Source organism: Entelurus aequoreus, linkage group LG26 (assembly GCF_033978785.1).
Source record: "Entelurus aequoreus isolate RoL-2023_Sb linkage group LG26, RoL_Eaeq_v1.1, whole genome shotgun sequence".
Lineage (NCBI taxonomy): Eukaryota > Metazoa > Chordata > Actinopteri > Syngnathiformes > Syngnathidae > Entelurus > Entelurus aequoreus.
Window position 1 is genome coordinate 126,031 of NC_084756.1, and position 15,044 is coordinate 141,074.

At 41.6% G+C, this 15,044-nt stretch overlaps 1 protein-coding gene across 2 annotated transcripts in view; it reads left to right on the forward strand.

The window, feature by feature from the left end:
- Positions 1-15,044, forward strand: part of LOC133643139 (dual specificity tyrosine-phosphorylation-regulated kinase 4-like) — a 76,704-nt gene that overhangs the window by 39,249 nt on the left and 22,411 nt on the right. For both annotated transcript variants that reach the window (XM_062037547.1, XM_062037548.1), the window contains 5 exons: positions 10,779-10,848; positions 10,929-11,101; positions 11,172-11,232; positions 11,300-11,402; positions 11,474-11,550. In XM_062037547.1, the coding sequence (XP_061893531.1) occupies positions 10,779-10,848; positions 10,929-11,101; positions 11,172-11,232; positions 11,300-11,402; positions 11,474-11,550 (484 nt within the window). The remainder of the gene's footprint in view (positions 1-10,778; positions 10,849-10,928; positions 11,102-11,171; positions 11,233-11,299; positions 11,403-11,473; positions 11,551-15,044) is intronic.

The window sequence follows — 15,044 nt, forward strand, 5'->3', positions numbered from 1 at the left end:
GCCGCGGGGCCTCCTCCCAGTGGAACGTGCAACGAGGACCTCCCTAGGGAGACGCTCGTGAGGCATCCGCACGAGATGCCCGAACCACCTAAGCTGGCTCCTTTCCAAGCGAAGGAGCAGCGGCTCTACTCAGAGTCTCTCTCGGGTGACTGAGCTTCTCACCCTATCTCTAAGGGAGATGCCAGCCACCCTTCTGAGGAATCTCATTTCGGCCGCTTGTATCCGCGATCTTATTCTTTCGGTCATGACCCACACTTCATGACCATAGGTGAGAGTAGGAATGTAGATAGCTCGGTAGACCGAGAGCTTTGCCTTCTGGCTCAGCTCTCGTTTCGTCACAACAGTGCGGCAGAGAGACTGCAATACTGCCCCAGCTGCTCCGATTCTCCGGCTGATTTCCTTCTCCATCTTTCCCTCACTCGTGAACAAGACCCCAAGATACTTAAACTCCTCCACCTGGGACAGATTCTCGTCCCCTACCTGGACTGTACAATCCATCGGTTTCCTGCTGAGAACCATGGCCTCAGATTTGGAGATTCTGATCCTCATTCCAGCCGCTGAACACTCGGCTGCGAACCGATCCAGTGAGAGCTGAAGGTCACGAACCGAAGGTGCCATCAGGACCACATCATCTGCAAACAGCAGTGACACAACCTTTAGCCCCCAAGACGTATACCCTCTCCGCCATGGCCACGACTCCGCCTAGAAATCCTGTCTATGAAAATCACAAACAGGATAGGTGACAGAGCGCAGCCCTGGCGGAGACCAACCCCCACTGGAAACGGATCCGACTTACATCCAAGCACCCGGACACAACTCTCGCTTGGGTTGTACAGAGATTGGATGGCCCTCAGCAGGGTTCCCCTCACTCCGTACTCCCTCAGCACCTCCCACAAGATCTCCCGGGGGACGCGGTCATACGCCTTCTCCAAATCCACAAAGCACATGTAGACTGGATAGGCATACTCCCAGGCCTTCTCCAGGATTCCCACAAGAGTAAAGAGCTGGTCAGTTGTTCCACGACCAGGACGGAATCCACATTGCTCCTCTTGAATCTGAGGTTCGACTATCGGCCGGACCCTCCTTTCCAGTACCTTGGCGTAAACTTTCCCAGAGAGGCTGAGTAGTGTGATACCCCTGTAATTAGCACACACCCTCTGGTCCCCCTTTTTGAAAAGGGGAACCACCACCCCAGTCTGCCACTCCCTCGGCACTGTCCCAGACTTCCACGCAATGTTGAAAAGGCGTATCAACCAAGACATCCCCTCAACACCCAGAGCCTTCAGCATTTCTGGATGGATCTCGTCAACCCCCGGAGCTTTGCCACTGTGGAGTTGTCTAACTACCTCAGTGACTTCACTCCGACAGATCGACGCCGAGCCCCCATCATCCTCAGGCCCTGCTGCTATCAGGGAGGGTGTGTCTGATGTAATTGTTCCTCAAAGTGCTCTTTCCAACGCCCTACGACTTCCTCACTTGAAGTCAGCAAAGTCCCATCCTTGCCATACACAGCTTGGATGGTTCCCTGCTTCCCCCTCCTGAGGTGCCGTATGGTCTTCCAGAACAGCTTTGGTGCCGTCCGATAGTCCTTCTCCATGGATTCCCCGAACTGCTCCCACACCCTCTGCTTAGCCTCGTCCACAGCCACGGCCGCTGCCCTTCTGGCCTGTTGGTACCTTGCAACTGCCTCCGGAGTCCCCCGGGATAACATACCCCGGTAGGACTCCTTCTTCAGTCAGACGGCTTCCCTGACCACCACTGTCCACCAGGGTGTTCGAGGGTTACCGCCCCTTGAGGCACCTAAGACCTTCTGGCCACAGCTCGCAGCTGCAACTTTAGCAATAGAGGCTTTGAACATTGCCCATTCCTGTTCAATGTCCCCAACCTCCACAGGGATGGCAGAGAAGTCCCGCCGGAGGTGGGAGTTGAAGTCCTTCCGGACAGAGGACTCCTCCAAACGTTCCCAGTTCACCCGCACTACACGCTTGGGTTTGCCAGGTCTGTCCAGAGGTCTCCCCCGCCATCTGACCCAACTCACCACCAGATGGTGATCAGTTGACAGTTCAGCCCCTCTCTTCACCCGAGTGTCCAAAACATACGGCCTCAGATCAGCTGATACGATTACAAAATCGATCATTGATCTTTGGCCTAGGGTGCTCTGGTACCAGGTACACCTATTAGCATCCTTATGCTTGAACATGGTGTTTGTTATCGCAAGTCCCTGACTAGCACAGAAGTCCAATAACAATTCACCACTCAGGTTCAGATCAGGGAGACCGTTCCTCCCAATCACGCCAGTCCAAGTATCACTGTCGTTGCCCATGTGCGCGTTGAAGTCCCCCAGCAAGACTATGGAATCCTCTGCCGGCGCCCCATACAGGACCCCATGCAAAGAATGCAAGAAGGCCGAATACTCTGAACTCTTGTTTGGTGCATACGCACAAACAACAGTCAAGAGTTTTCCCCCCTCCAACCCTAAGGCGAAGGGAGGCAACCCTCTTGTCCACCGGGGTGAACTCCAACGTACAGGCACTCAGCCGGGGACTCGTGAGTATCCCCACACTCGCCTGTGCCCTCACACCCTGAGCAACTCCAGAAGTGAACAAGGTCCATCCCTTGTCCAGGAGTGTGGTTTCAGAGCCCTTGCTATGCATAGAGGTAAGCCCCACCAGATCCAACCGGTAGCGCTCCACCTCTCGCACCAGCTCAGGCTCCTTCCCCACCAGCGTAGAGACGTTCCACGTCCCGAAAGTCAGCCTCTGCTGCCCCGAATTGGTCCGTCTGGAGCCTCCACTTTCACTGCCATCCACTTGGCAGCGCACCCGACCCCACTGATTCCGACCGCTGATTCCACGTGGCGGAGAAGATGGTGTGTCCACGTAGCTTCCTCGGGCTGTGCCCGGCCGGGCTCCGTGGCTAGCCCAGCCACCAGGCGCTCGCTGGCGAGCCCTGCCTCCGGGCCTAGCTCCAGAGGAGGGTCCCGGGCTTCCTCCGGGCCGGGTAACGCATCTTCTCTTTGTGTTTTTCATGGTGGGGTATCGTAACCCTGATGGGGGGCATTCGGGTGCTACACCTTGCCCCAGGGTGACCCGGAACTATGTAAGGCAGGGGCGTTCAACTCCCTGAGGCTTAATACAAGCCACATACCACATACAATCATACATTGCTAAAAGAAATAAACTAAATTAATAATTAAACTGTCAATAAAACTAAAGTGCTAATGAGAATATAGCTTCACCACTTTAGTCGCAATTTTTGCGCTTCAGTGACTTCTCTATGATTTTAGCTGCAGATTTATTCTGTTTGATATTGTTGTTACTGCCACAAGTGGTGGAAAAGTGTATTACAACTGAGTACCGCTGCGGGCAATACGGACCACAGCTGAGAAACATGTTTTTTGGCCACCCTCTAGGTGGCGCTTGCAGCTCTATGGTTAAGAAACACAAGGAAGTCATAATTTGACCCCTTTTAGTAATTTACTTGTGTACCCCCAAACAAACAACATTATACAAGAAAACTATATTTTTGGGAAATTATTTTGTCAAATTTATTGTACCATACCATGTCACGAAAGCAACAGTTGGTTACAAAAATAAATTAGAATTACAGATTAATCAAAAAAAATAATTGGTAGTGTCAGGTTCAAACACTGATGACATCTATTAAACAAGACAAGAAGCAAGGAATTAAACAGAGACAGAATTCGATTTAGCTCAATTTAGGAGAAACGCGTAGACACTGTACCCTTGCACAGTGTCGTCCCACGCTCTGACGAAAGATTGTACGCCTCCTCTTTTATTTGGATTTTCCCTGATTACATGGCAACAGCTGTTTCTAAGGGAGGGGGGTCGTAAACAGCCATCGCCTTTGGTTACAAAACAGTTCAAAGAAAAGGTCGTAAAACAGTTCAAAGAAAAGGTGCCTCGAGGGGAGTCAGGCCCTGCTTCCTCTCCGCTTTGTAGATCTCGGATCAAGATAAAATCTTCCTGTGGATTAAAATAGAAGAAAGAAACCGACGCCTTCGTGTCGCTTCCCATCGTACACAGCTTTTGTCCTCTCGCCGGGAACTCATTGAAACACAAAGTTTTGTGATAACTTAGATACAATTATTCTGACAGATAGAATAATCGATTTTAGTATTCATTGTTTGGTACTGTCCTAATTGTGATTAATCGCAATTAATTATTTGCTTGCATAATTTGAATACATTTTTAAAAAGACCCCAGTACTCAAAACACAAATGCATTTTTTTTGTGGGGAAGGGGATTGCAAACATAAATATTTTATTTGCTCAAAAGTTGGTCACAGTTGTATCTAAAGTTCCGTCGGGTGAAGTGACATTTTCCAGTGAGCACACCAGCGGGAGTCTGCTCGCTCATCCTATCACTGACGTATGCGTCGACCTGATCACTGACCGTGTCACGACCCCCTCCACCTTTCACGTAACCATCCACCGTTAAAGCGAAGCACTGTTTCAAGGAAGTGTTTAAAATGTAGAAACAAATATATAGTACAACCCTTTTAAAGAGTACTTCCTGTTTTGAATAAGTGTATGTGGGACAGCGCATAATCGCTAAAGTTAAGTTTTTATTTTAACACATATTTTGTTGCCCTCTATAAAAGTAGTCCATGTGTGTATTTTAGTGGCCTATTAATTGTGTTAAACCATTAGTGAGTATCCTGACTTTCATGTCCATGTCTTCACTTTAACGATCATGTTAAAGCCTAAACGAGGGCAATACAGTATATCTTCTGGACTGTAGAGCGCACTGCTATATACTGTATGCCGCACCCACAAAATTTTAGAAAAAAAAAAAATATAACATTCCGTATAATAGCCGCACCGGACTATACGCCGCAGATATATATGTTGTGAAATTAGTTATATACACAGAAATATTTTGTAAATGTTTTTTACATACCTTAATTGTTTCCAAACGGTGTCTGTAACACGGCAGTAAAACGGATGGTCAGACAAAACAGAAGTCCCCGTCATGGACCCGCTAGCTGCGCAAGCTAGCTCTCTAATCCGCTAAACAGACTCAATAACTCCACGATGACGTTTGCTGAATTTACTGAGGAATTTGTGAAAGTGAAACAATACAAAAAGAATGCCATTGTAAGTTAAAGGCCTACTGAAATGATTTTTATTTATTTAAACGGGAATAGCAGATCCATTCTATGTCATACTTGATCATTTCGCGATATTGCCATATTTTTGCTGAAAGGATTTAGTAGAGAAAATCGACGATAAAGTTCGCAACTTTTGCTCGCTGATAAAAAAAAAGCCTTGTCTGTACCGGAAGTAGCGTGACGTCACAGGAGTTAGTATTCCTCACAATTCCCCATTGTTTACAATGGAGCGAGAGGGATTCGGACCGAGAAAGTGACGATTACCCCATTAATTTGAGCGAGGATGAAAGATTCGTAGATGAGGAACGTTACAGTGAAGGACTTGAGAGGCAGTGATGGACGTATCTTTTTTCGCTCTGACCGTAACTTAGGTACAAGCTGGCTCATTGGATTCCACACTCTCCTTTTTCTATTGTGGATCACGGATTTGTATTTTAAACCACCTCGGATACTATATCCTCTTGAAAATGAGAGTCGAGCACGCGAAATGGACATTTCAAGTGACTTTTATCTCCAAGACAATACATCGGTGACACACTTAGCTACTGAGCTAACGTGCTAGCATCGTTCTCAAATGAAGATCGAAACAAAATAAATAATCCCCTGACTGGAAGGATAGACAGAAGACCAACAATAATATTAAACCATGTACATGTAACTACACGGTTAAAAATTCTCAGCCTGGTAAGGCTTAACTATGCTGTTGCTAACGACGCTAAGGCTAATTTAGCAACTTAGCAACCGGACCTCACAGAACTATGTACTCTCTCCTTTTTCTATTGTGGATCACGGATTTGTATTTTAAACCACCTCGGATACTATATCCTCTTGAAAATGAGAGTCGAGCACGCGAAATGGACATTTAAAGTGACTTTTATCTCCAAGACAATACATCGGTGACACACTTAGCTACTGAGCTAACGTGCTAGCGTCGTTCTCAAATGAAGATAGAAACAAAATAAATAAACCCCTGACTGGAAGGATAGACAGAAGACCAACAATAATATTAAACCATTTACATGTAACTACACGGTTAAAAATTCTCAGCCTGGTAAGGCTTAACTATGCTGTTGCTAACGACGCTAAGGCTAATTTAGCAACTTAGCAACCGGACCTCACAGAACTATGATCAAACATTAGCGCTCCACCTACGCCAGCCAGCCCTCATCTGCTCATCAACAGCCGTGCTCACCTGCATTCCAGCGATCAACGGCGCGACGAAGGACTTCATCCGTGGATTTGGCGGCAAGCATCGGCTAGGCGTCAGGGTAAGTAGTCCTTGTTGTGTTGCTGTAAGTATTGTAATGCCCCGCAGTGGAGAAGGAGTCACACAGACGAGGATGCGCTGCTCAATCGCTTTATTAACAAGCGGTAACTGGTTGTAGTTCAAAAAGTAACGCACACACACACACGAGCTGCTGTTAGCCAAAACTCACGCTCACACACACTCAAGTTCTCCGCCAACTCACTCGCGCATGCGCGTTCCCCAAACCTTTAAAGACACAGTACACTAATGCAAATATCACAGATATTACAGTATTGTACTTAGCCGCTAAGACACCGATCGATCCCACCTACAACGTTCTTCTTTGCAGCCTCCATTGTTCATTGAACAAATTGCAAAAGATTCACCAACACAAATGTCCAGAATACTGTGGAATTTTGTCGAAGAAAACAAGAGGCTTTTCTATCGGGTCCGATGGGGTCCAACCACTTCCGTTGCTTTTGTGACGTCACGCGCATAAATCATATCCAAATGAGTTTTTCAACCGGAAGTGTGGCGGGAATTTTAAAATTGCACTTTATAAGTTAACCCGGCCGTATTGGCATGTGTTGCAATGTTAAGATTTCATCATTGATATATAAACTATCAGACTGCGTGGTTGGTAGTAGTGGGTTTCAGTAGGCCTTTAATAATACTAACACAGACACTTGTAAATGTGTTAGCATATTAGCTCACGCTAACGACGCTAGCTTGACTACATTTCGACAGCGTGTACAAATATGCACGAAAACACTCCTACAGACATCACACATGGGACGGTTTAGTAAGTAAGAATTGTTTTAGTTATACTGTAAAACTTACAAACGTTGCTTGGTAGGGATGAATGAAGAATCCATACGAGTAGAAAAAGACAAAACAGCACTTCTACTTTCGTTTAAAAGCACTAAATGGAAGGACAGTTAGCAAATGTGTCCAAAAGATGGCGCCATATCACAAACAAAAACACACCTTTTCAGTGAAATTTTTTTTCTTCTTTTAACTGTTTGCATAATGGCCGTCAGTGAAGAAAAATCCATAAATTAGCAGCACCGTTTTATAAATCCCAGGGTTTAAAGGCCTACTGAAAGCCACTACTACCGACCACGCAGTCTTAAAGTTTATATATCAATGATGAAATCTTAACATTGCAACACATGCCAATACGGCCGGGTTAACTTATAAAGTGCAATTTTAAATTTCCCGCTAAACTTCCGGTTGAAAACGTCTATGTATGATGACGTATGCGCGTGACGTCAATCGTTGAAACGGAAGTATTCGGACGCCATTGAATTCAATACAAAAAGCTCTGTTTTCATCTCAAAATTCCACAGTATTGTGGACATCTGTGTTGGTGAATCTTTTGCAATTTGTTTAATGAACAATGAAGACTGCAAAGAAGAAAGTTGTAGGTGGGATCGGTGTATTAGCGGCTGGCTGCAGCAACACAAACAGGAGGACTTTGAGGTGGATAGCAGACGCGCTATCCGACGGTAGCCGCCGACCGCATCGGTGATCGGGTAAAGTCCTTCGTCGCACCGTCGATCGCTGGAACGCAGGTGAGCACGGGTGTTGATGAGAAGATGAGGGCTGGCTGGCGTAGGTGGATAGCTAATGTTTTTAGCATAGCTCTGTGAGGTCCCGTTGCTAAGTTAGCTTCAATGGCGTTGTTAGCAACAGCATTGTTAACCTTCGCCAGGCTGGAAAGAATTAACTGTGTAGTTACAGGTGCATGGTTTAATAGTATTGTTGATTTTCTGTCTGTCCTTCCAGTCAGGGGCTTATTTATTTTGTTTCTATATGCAGTTAAGCCCGATGCTATCACGTTAGCTTCATAGCTAAAGTGTTTCGCCCATGTATTGTCGTGGAGATAAAAATCACTGAATTTCCATTTCGCGTTCTCGACTCTCATTTTCAAGACGATATAGTATCCGAGGTGGTTTAAAATACAAATCCGTGATCCACAATAGAAAAAGGAGAGAGTGTGGAATCCAATGAGACAGCTTGTACCTAAGTTACGGTCAGAGCGAAAAAAGATGCGTCCTGCACTGCACTCTAGTCCTTCACTCTCACGTTCCTCATCCACGAATCTTTCATCCTGGCTCAAATTAATGGGGTAATCGTCGCTTTCTCGGTCCGAATCGCTCTCGCTGCATTGTAAACAATGGGGAAATGTGAGGAGCCCTTCAACCTGTGAAGTCACGCTACTTCCGGTACAGGCAAGGTTTTTTTTATCAGCGACCAAAAGTTGCGAACTTTATCGTCGATGTTCTCTACTAAATCCTTTCAGAAAAAATATGGCAATATCGCGAAATGATCAAGTATGACACATACAATGGATCTGCTATCTCTGTTAAATAAAAAAAATTCACTTCAGTAGGCCTTTAAAGTGTAAAAAAAAAGTAGCGCCTTATAATCCGGAACTCACGGTCGTTATAGAAACTTGTATCTCACTGGGTTTTTTAATACAAATAAGTAAGAATTGTTTTAGTTATATTGTAAAACTTACAAACGTTGCTTGGTAGGGATGAATGAAGAATCCATACGAGTAGAAGAAGACAAAACAGCACTTCTACTTCCGTTCGAAAGCACTAAATGGAAGGGCAGTTAGCAAATGTGTCCAAAAGATGGCACCGTATCACAAACAAATACACACCTTTTCAGTTTATATTTTTTATTTTTTTTAACTATTTGCATTACGGCCGTCAGCGAAGAAAAATCCATAAATTAGCCGCACCGTTTTATAAATCCCAGGGTTTAAAGTGTAGAAAAAAGTAGCGCTTTATAATCCGGAACTCACGGTCATTATAGAAACTTGTATCTCACTGGGTTTTTTAATAAAAATAAGTACGAATTGTTTTAGTTATATTGTAAAACTTACAAACCTTGCTTGGTAGGGATGAATGAAGAATACATACGAGTAGAAGAAAACGAAACAGCACTTCTACTTCCGTTCGAAAGTACTAAATGGAAGGACAGTTAGCAAATTTGTCCAAAAGATGGCGCCATATCACAAACAAAAACACACCTTTTCAGTGAATTATAATTGTTTTTATTTTTAAATATTTACGTGATGGCTGTCAGCAAAGAAAAATCCATAAATTAGCCGCACCATTTTATAAATCCCAGGGTTTAAAGTGTAGAAAAAAAGTAGCGCTTTATAATCCGGAACTCACGGGCGTTATAGAAACGTGTATCTCACTGGGTTTTTTAATAAAAGTAAGTAAGAATTGTTTTAGGTATATTGTAAAACTTACAAACGTAACTTTAGAGTGATAAATGCAGAATGCATGCGAGTAGAAGACAAAACCGCACTTCTACTTCCGCTTGAAAGCAATAAATGGAAGGACACTGCAGCACATGCAGTGAGCGAATTTGTCCAAAAGATGGCGCCATAGCACAAACAATAACACACTTTTTCAGCGAATTAGTTTTTTGTTTTTTTTAACTATTTGCATTATAGCCGTCAGCGAAGGAAAATGCATAAATTAGCCGCACGGTTTTATAAGTCACAGGGCTCAAAGTGTAGGAAAAAAGTAGCGTCTTATAATCCGGATCTAACGATCGTTATAGACACTGTTTTTTTCATTTTTATAATTAAGACAGTGTTCCATTCAAAACACACTAGATAATACTACTTTTTTAAATGACAGACATTTTAGTGAATATCAATACTTTACAGTGCCTCTGACTTGAAAGGACTCGACCGGTCTAGTCTTGACCTGGATTTGTTCGTCCCTACCTGAAACTCAAATCGAGTCTACGGATTTAAAAAAAATAAAAATAATAATTGAATAAAAAATTGAATAAAAGATCTTTATTTTATTTTATTTTTTATTCTATTTTTTTAAATAAACTGTCTTAATTATAAAAATAAAAATACAGCGTCTATAACGATCGTTAGATACGGATTATAAGATGCTACTTTTTGGGAAAAAAATAGAATAAAAAATGTAATAAAATAAAGATATTTTATTCAATTTTTTTTTAAATCCGTAGACTCGATTCGAGTTTACAGATTAGTGTAATACATTTTTTTTATAAAATATCTTTATATTTTATTTTATTTTGTATTCCTATTTTTCTTATTTTTTTAAATATAATAAAATAAAATAAAAAATGATATACATTTTTTTTTTTTTAATAAAATCAATAAATCAAATTTAAATAAAAATAAAAAATAAAATAAATAAAAATAATATTAAAAAAAAAAAAAAAAAAAAATGTTCCTTTTGGATCAATAAAAATAAAATAAATAAAAATAATATTTGAAAAAATAAATAAATAAAACATTTGTCTAAGACTCACTCCCACCTCGACGTGCCGCAACCTTGTGGAAAATCTGATCTGTTATTTGAGGTGTTTACAAGTTGTGATCTTTCAGGAAAACATCCTATTGGACAAAGAAAACAATGCCGCCGTGAGCGACTTTGGTGGGAGCATCTTTATAAGAGGTGAGGACTCTCCCCCTCTCCGTGAAAGCGATTTGGAGACATTTTCCACCGAGACACATAAAATGCATCTCGTCCCACAGGTCGGCCCACCAATCAGACCCTGGCCTACATGGCCCCGGAGCGTCTGGTTGGCAAATGTTGCACCACAGCCTCGGACATGTGGAGCCTGGGCTGCACGCTGGCCGAGCTGGACTGGGGTTTATTTCTCTTCAAAGGCAAAGACAAAGCGGCCATTTTTAACTGTATAACGAGGGTAATAAATAACTCCTACTTAGTCCATTCCCTGCTGTTGTTTGTAGTTAATGAGTGTGACTGTTCCTCAGGTGCTCGGTCTTCCCCCTGTAGACTTGCAGGCTGCCGCCAGCAAGAAGAACTACTGCATGGGTGAGCAAAAGGTTTAGGTGACAGGGTTTTCTGGCCGTGATCGATGACTCGGTCCCCTGTGATGCAGAGAGCGTGGACGAGCAGGACAAAAAGCAGCCTAAGAACCCTCTCGCCATGAGGCTGAAGTCGAAAAATCCAAAGTTTCTGGATTTCATTCGCTGCTGCCTGGAGTAGGTTGAGTAGAATATTATGTTGTTCATGCTGCAGACGATCAATGGAATGGTTTGGTGTGGTCGGTCAGATACGACGCGGCGAAGCGACTCACCCCGGAGAAGGCTTTGCGGCATCCGTGGATCAAACAAGCCACCAAACATACATGTGAGTCCGATGTATCTATGGATTACATTTGTCAGAAGTCTGCTACGAAAAAATGATTTTTCTTGGTCAGTGAGTTCAGATCCGTAACTCGACAAGAGTGATCTTTCTAAGGACGTCTGTAGGAAATAAAGGACTCGTACAACTTCCAAGTCTTCTGGAAGGCAGCATACGTAGGAATGGGCTCCGAATCCGGGACTTTTTTGGCACCGACCGAATCATACGCAAAAATCCAACGGCGCCATGTTACGCTACCTGGGTAGGGTTGTCCCGATACCAATATTTTAGTACCGGTACCAAAATGTATTTCGATACTTTTCGGTACTTTTTGAAATAAGGGGGACCACAAAAAAATGGCTTTATTTTAACAAAAAATCTTAGTGTACATGAAACATATGTTTATTATTGTAATTTAGTCCTTAAATAAAATAGTGAACATACTAGACAACTTATCTTTTATTAGTAAGTAAACAAAACTGAACTTTTTTGGCACCGACCGAATCATACAGATTAACGCAAAATCCAACGGCGCCATGTTACGCTACCTGTGTAGGGTCGTCCCGATACCAATAGTTTAGTACCGGTACAAAAATGTATTTTGATACTTTCCGGTACTTTTTGAAATAAGGGCACCACAAAAAAATTGGCATTATTGGCTTTATTTTAACAGAAAATCTTTGGGTACATGAAACATATGTTTATTATTGTAATTTAGTCCTTAAATAAAATAGTGAACATACCAGACAACTTATCTTTTATTAGTAAGTAAACGGGACTTTTTTGGCAATGACCGAATCATACCGATTAACGCAAAATCCAACGGCGCCATGTTACGCTACCTGGGTAGGGTTGTCCCGATACCAAAATTTTAGTACCGGTACCAAAATGTATTTCGATACTTTTCGGTACTTTTTTAAATAAGGGGGACCACAAAAAAATGGCTTTATTTTAACAAAAAATCTTAGGGTACATTAAACATATGTTTGTTATTGCAATTTAGTCCTTAAATAAAACAGTGAACATACTAGACAACTTATCTTTTATTAGTAAGTAAACAAAACGGGACTTTTTTGGCACCGACCGAATCATACCGATTAACACAAAATCCACGGCGCCATGTTACACTACCTGGGTTGCACGAGATGTGGGGTTGTCCCGATACCAAAATTTTAGTACCGGTACCAAAATGTATTTCGATACTTTTCGGTACTTTTTGAAATAAGGGGACCACAAAAAAATGGCTTTATTTGAACAAAAAATCTTAGTGTACATGAAACATATGTTTATTATTGCAATTTAGTCCTTAAATAAAATAGTGAACATACTAGACAACTTCTCTTTTATTATTAAGTAAACAAAACGGGACTTTTTGTGCACCGACCGAATCATACCGATGAACGCAAAATCCAACGGCGCCATGTTACGCTACCTGGGTAGGGTTGTCCCGATACCAATATTTTAGTACCGGTACCAAAATGTATTTCGATACTTTTCGGTACTTTTTTAAATAAGGGGGACCACAAAAAAATTGCTTTATTTTAACAAAAAATCTTAGGGTACATTAAACATGTTTATTATTGTAATTTAGTCCTTAAATAAAATACTGAACATACTAGACAACTTATCTTTTATTAGTAAGTAAACAAAACGGAACTTTTTTGGCACCGACCGAATCATACAGATTAACGCAAAATCCAACAGCGCCATGTTACGCTACCTGGGTAGGGTTGTCCCGATACCAATAGTTTAGTACCGGTACAAAAATGTATTTTGATACTTTTCGGTACTTTTTGAAATAAGGGGACCACAAAAAAATTGGCATTATTGGCTTTATTTTAACAGAAAATCTTAGGGTACATGAAACATATGTTTATTATTGTAATTTAGTCCTTAAATAAAATAGTGAACATACTAGACAACTTATATTTTATTAGTAAGCAAACAAAACGGGACTTTTTTGGCACCGACCGAATCATACCGATTAACGCAAAATCCAACGGCGCCATGTTACGCTACTTGTGTAGGGTCGTCCCGATACCAATAGTTTAGTACCGGTACAAAAATGTATTTTGATACTTTTCGGTACTTTTTGAAATAAGGGGACCACAAAAAAATTGGCATTATTGGCTTTATTTTAACAGAAAATCTTTGGGTACATGAAACATATGTTTATTATTGTAATTTAGTCCTTAAATAAAATAGTGAACCTACTAGACAACTTATATTTTATTAGTAAGTAAACAAAACGGGACTTTTTTGGCACCGAACGAATCATACCGATTAACGCAAATTCCAACGGCGCCATGTTACGCTACCTGGGTAGGGTTGTCCCGATACCAAAATTTTAGTACCGGTACCAAAATGTATTTCGATACTTTTCGGTACTTTTTTAAATAAGGGGCACCACAAAAAAATGGCTTTATTTTAACAAAAAATCTTAGGGTACTTTAAACATGTTTATTATTGTAATTTAGTCCTTAAATAAAATAGTGAACATACTAGACAACTTATCTTTTATTAGTAAGTGAACAAAACGGAACTTTTTTGGCACCGACCGAATCATACAGATTAACGCAAAATCCAACTGCGCCATGTTACGCTGCCTGGGTAGGGTTGTCCCGATACCAATAGTTTAGTACCGGTACAAAAATGTATTTTGATATTTTTCGGTACTTTTTGAAATAAGGGGACCACAAAAAAATGGCTTTATTTTAACAAAAAATCTTAGGGTACATGAAACATGTTTATTATTGTAATTTAGTCCTTAAATAAAACAGTGAACGTACTAGACAACTTATCTTTTATTAGTAAGCAAACAAAACGGGACTTTTTTGGCACCGACCGAATCATACCGATTAACGCAAAATCCAACGGCGCCATGTTACGCTACCTGGGTAGGGTTGTCCTGATACCAATATTTTAGTACTGGTACCAAAATGTATTTCGATACTTTTTAAATAAGGGGGACCACAAAAAAATGGCTTTATTGGCTTTATTTTAACAAAAAATCTTAGGGTACATTAAACATATGTTTATTATTGTAATTTAGTCCTTAAATAAAATAGTGAACATACCAGACAACTTATCTTTTATTAGTAAGTAAACAAAACGGGACTTTTTTGGCAATGACCGAATCATACCGATTAACGCAAAATCCAACGGCGCCATGTTACGCTACCTGGGTAGGGTTGTCCCGATACCAATATTTTAGTACCGGTACCAAAATGTATTTCGATACTTTTCGGTACTTTTTGAAATAAGGGGGACCACAAAAAAATGGCTTTATTTTAACAAAAAATCTTAGGGTACATGAAACATATGTTTATTATTGCAATTTAGTCCTTAAATAAAATAGTGAACATACTAGACAACTTCTCTTTTATTAGTAAGTAAACAAAACGGGACTTTTTTGGCACCGACCGAATCATACCGATTAACACAAAATCCACGGCGCCATGTTACACTACCTGGGTTGCACGAGATGTGGGGTTGTCCCG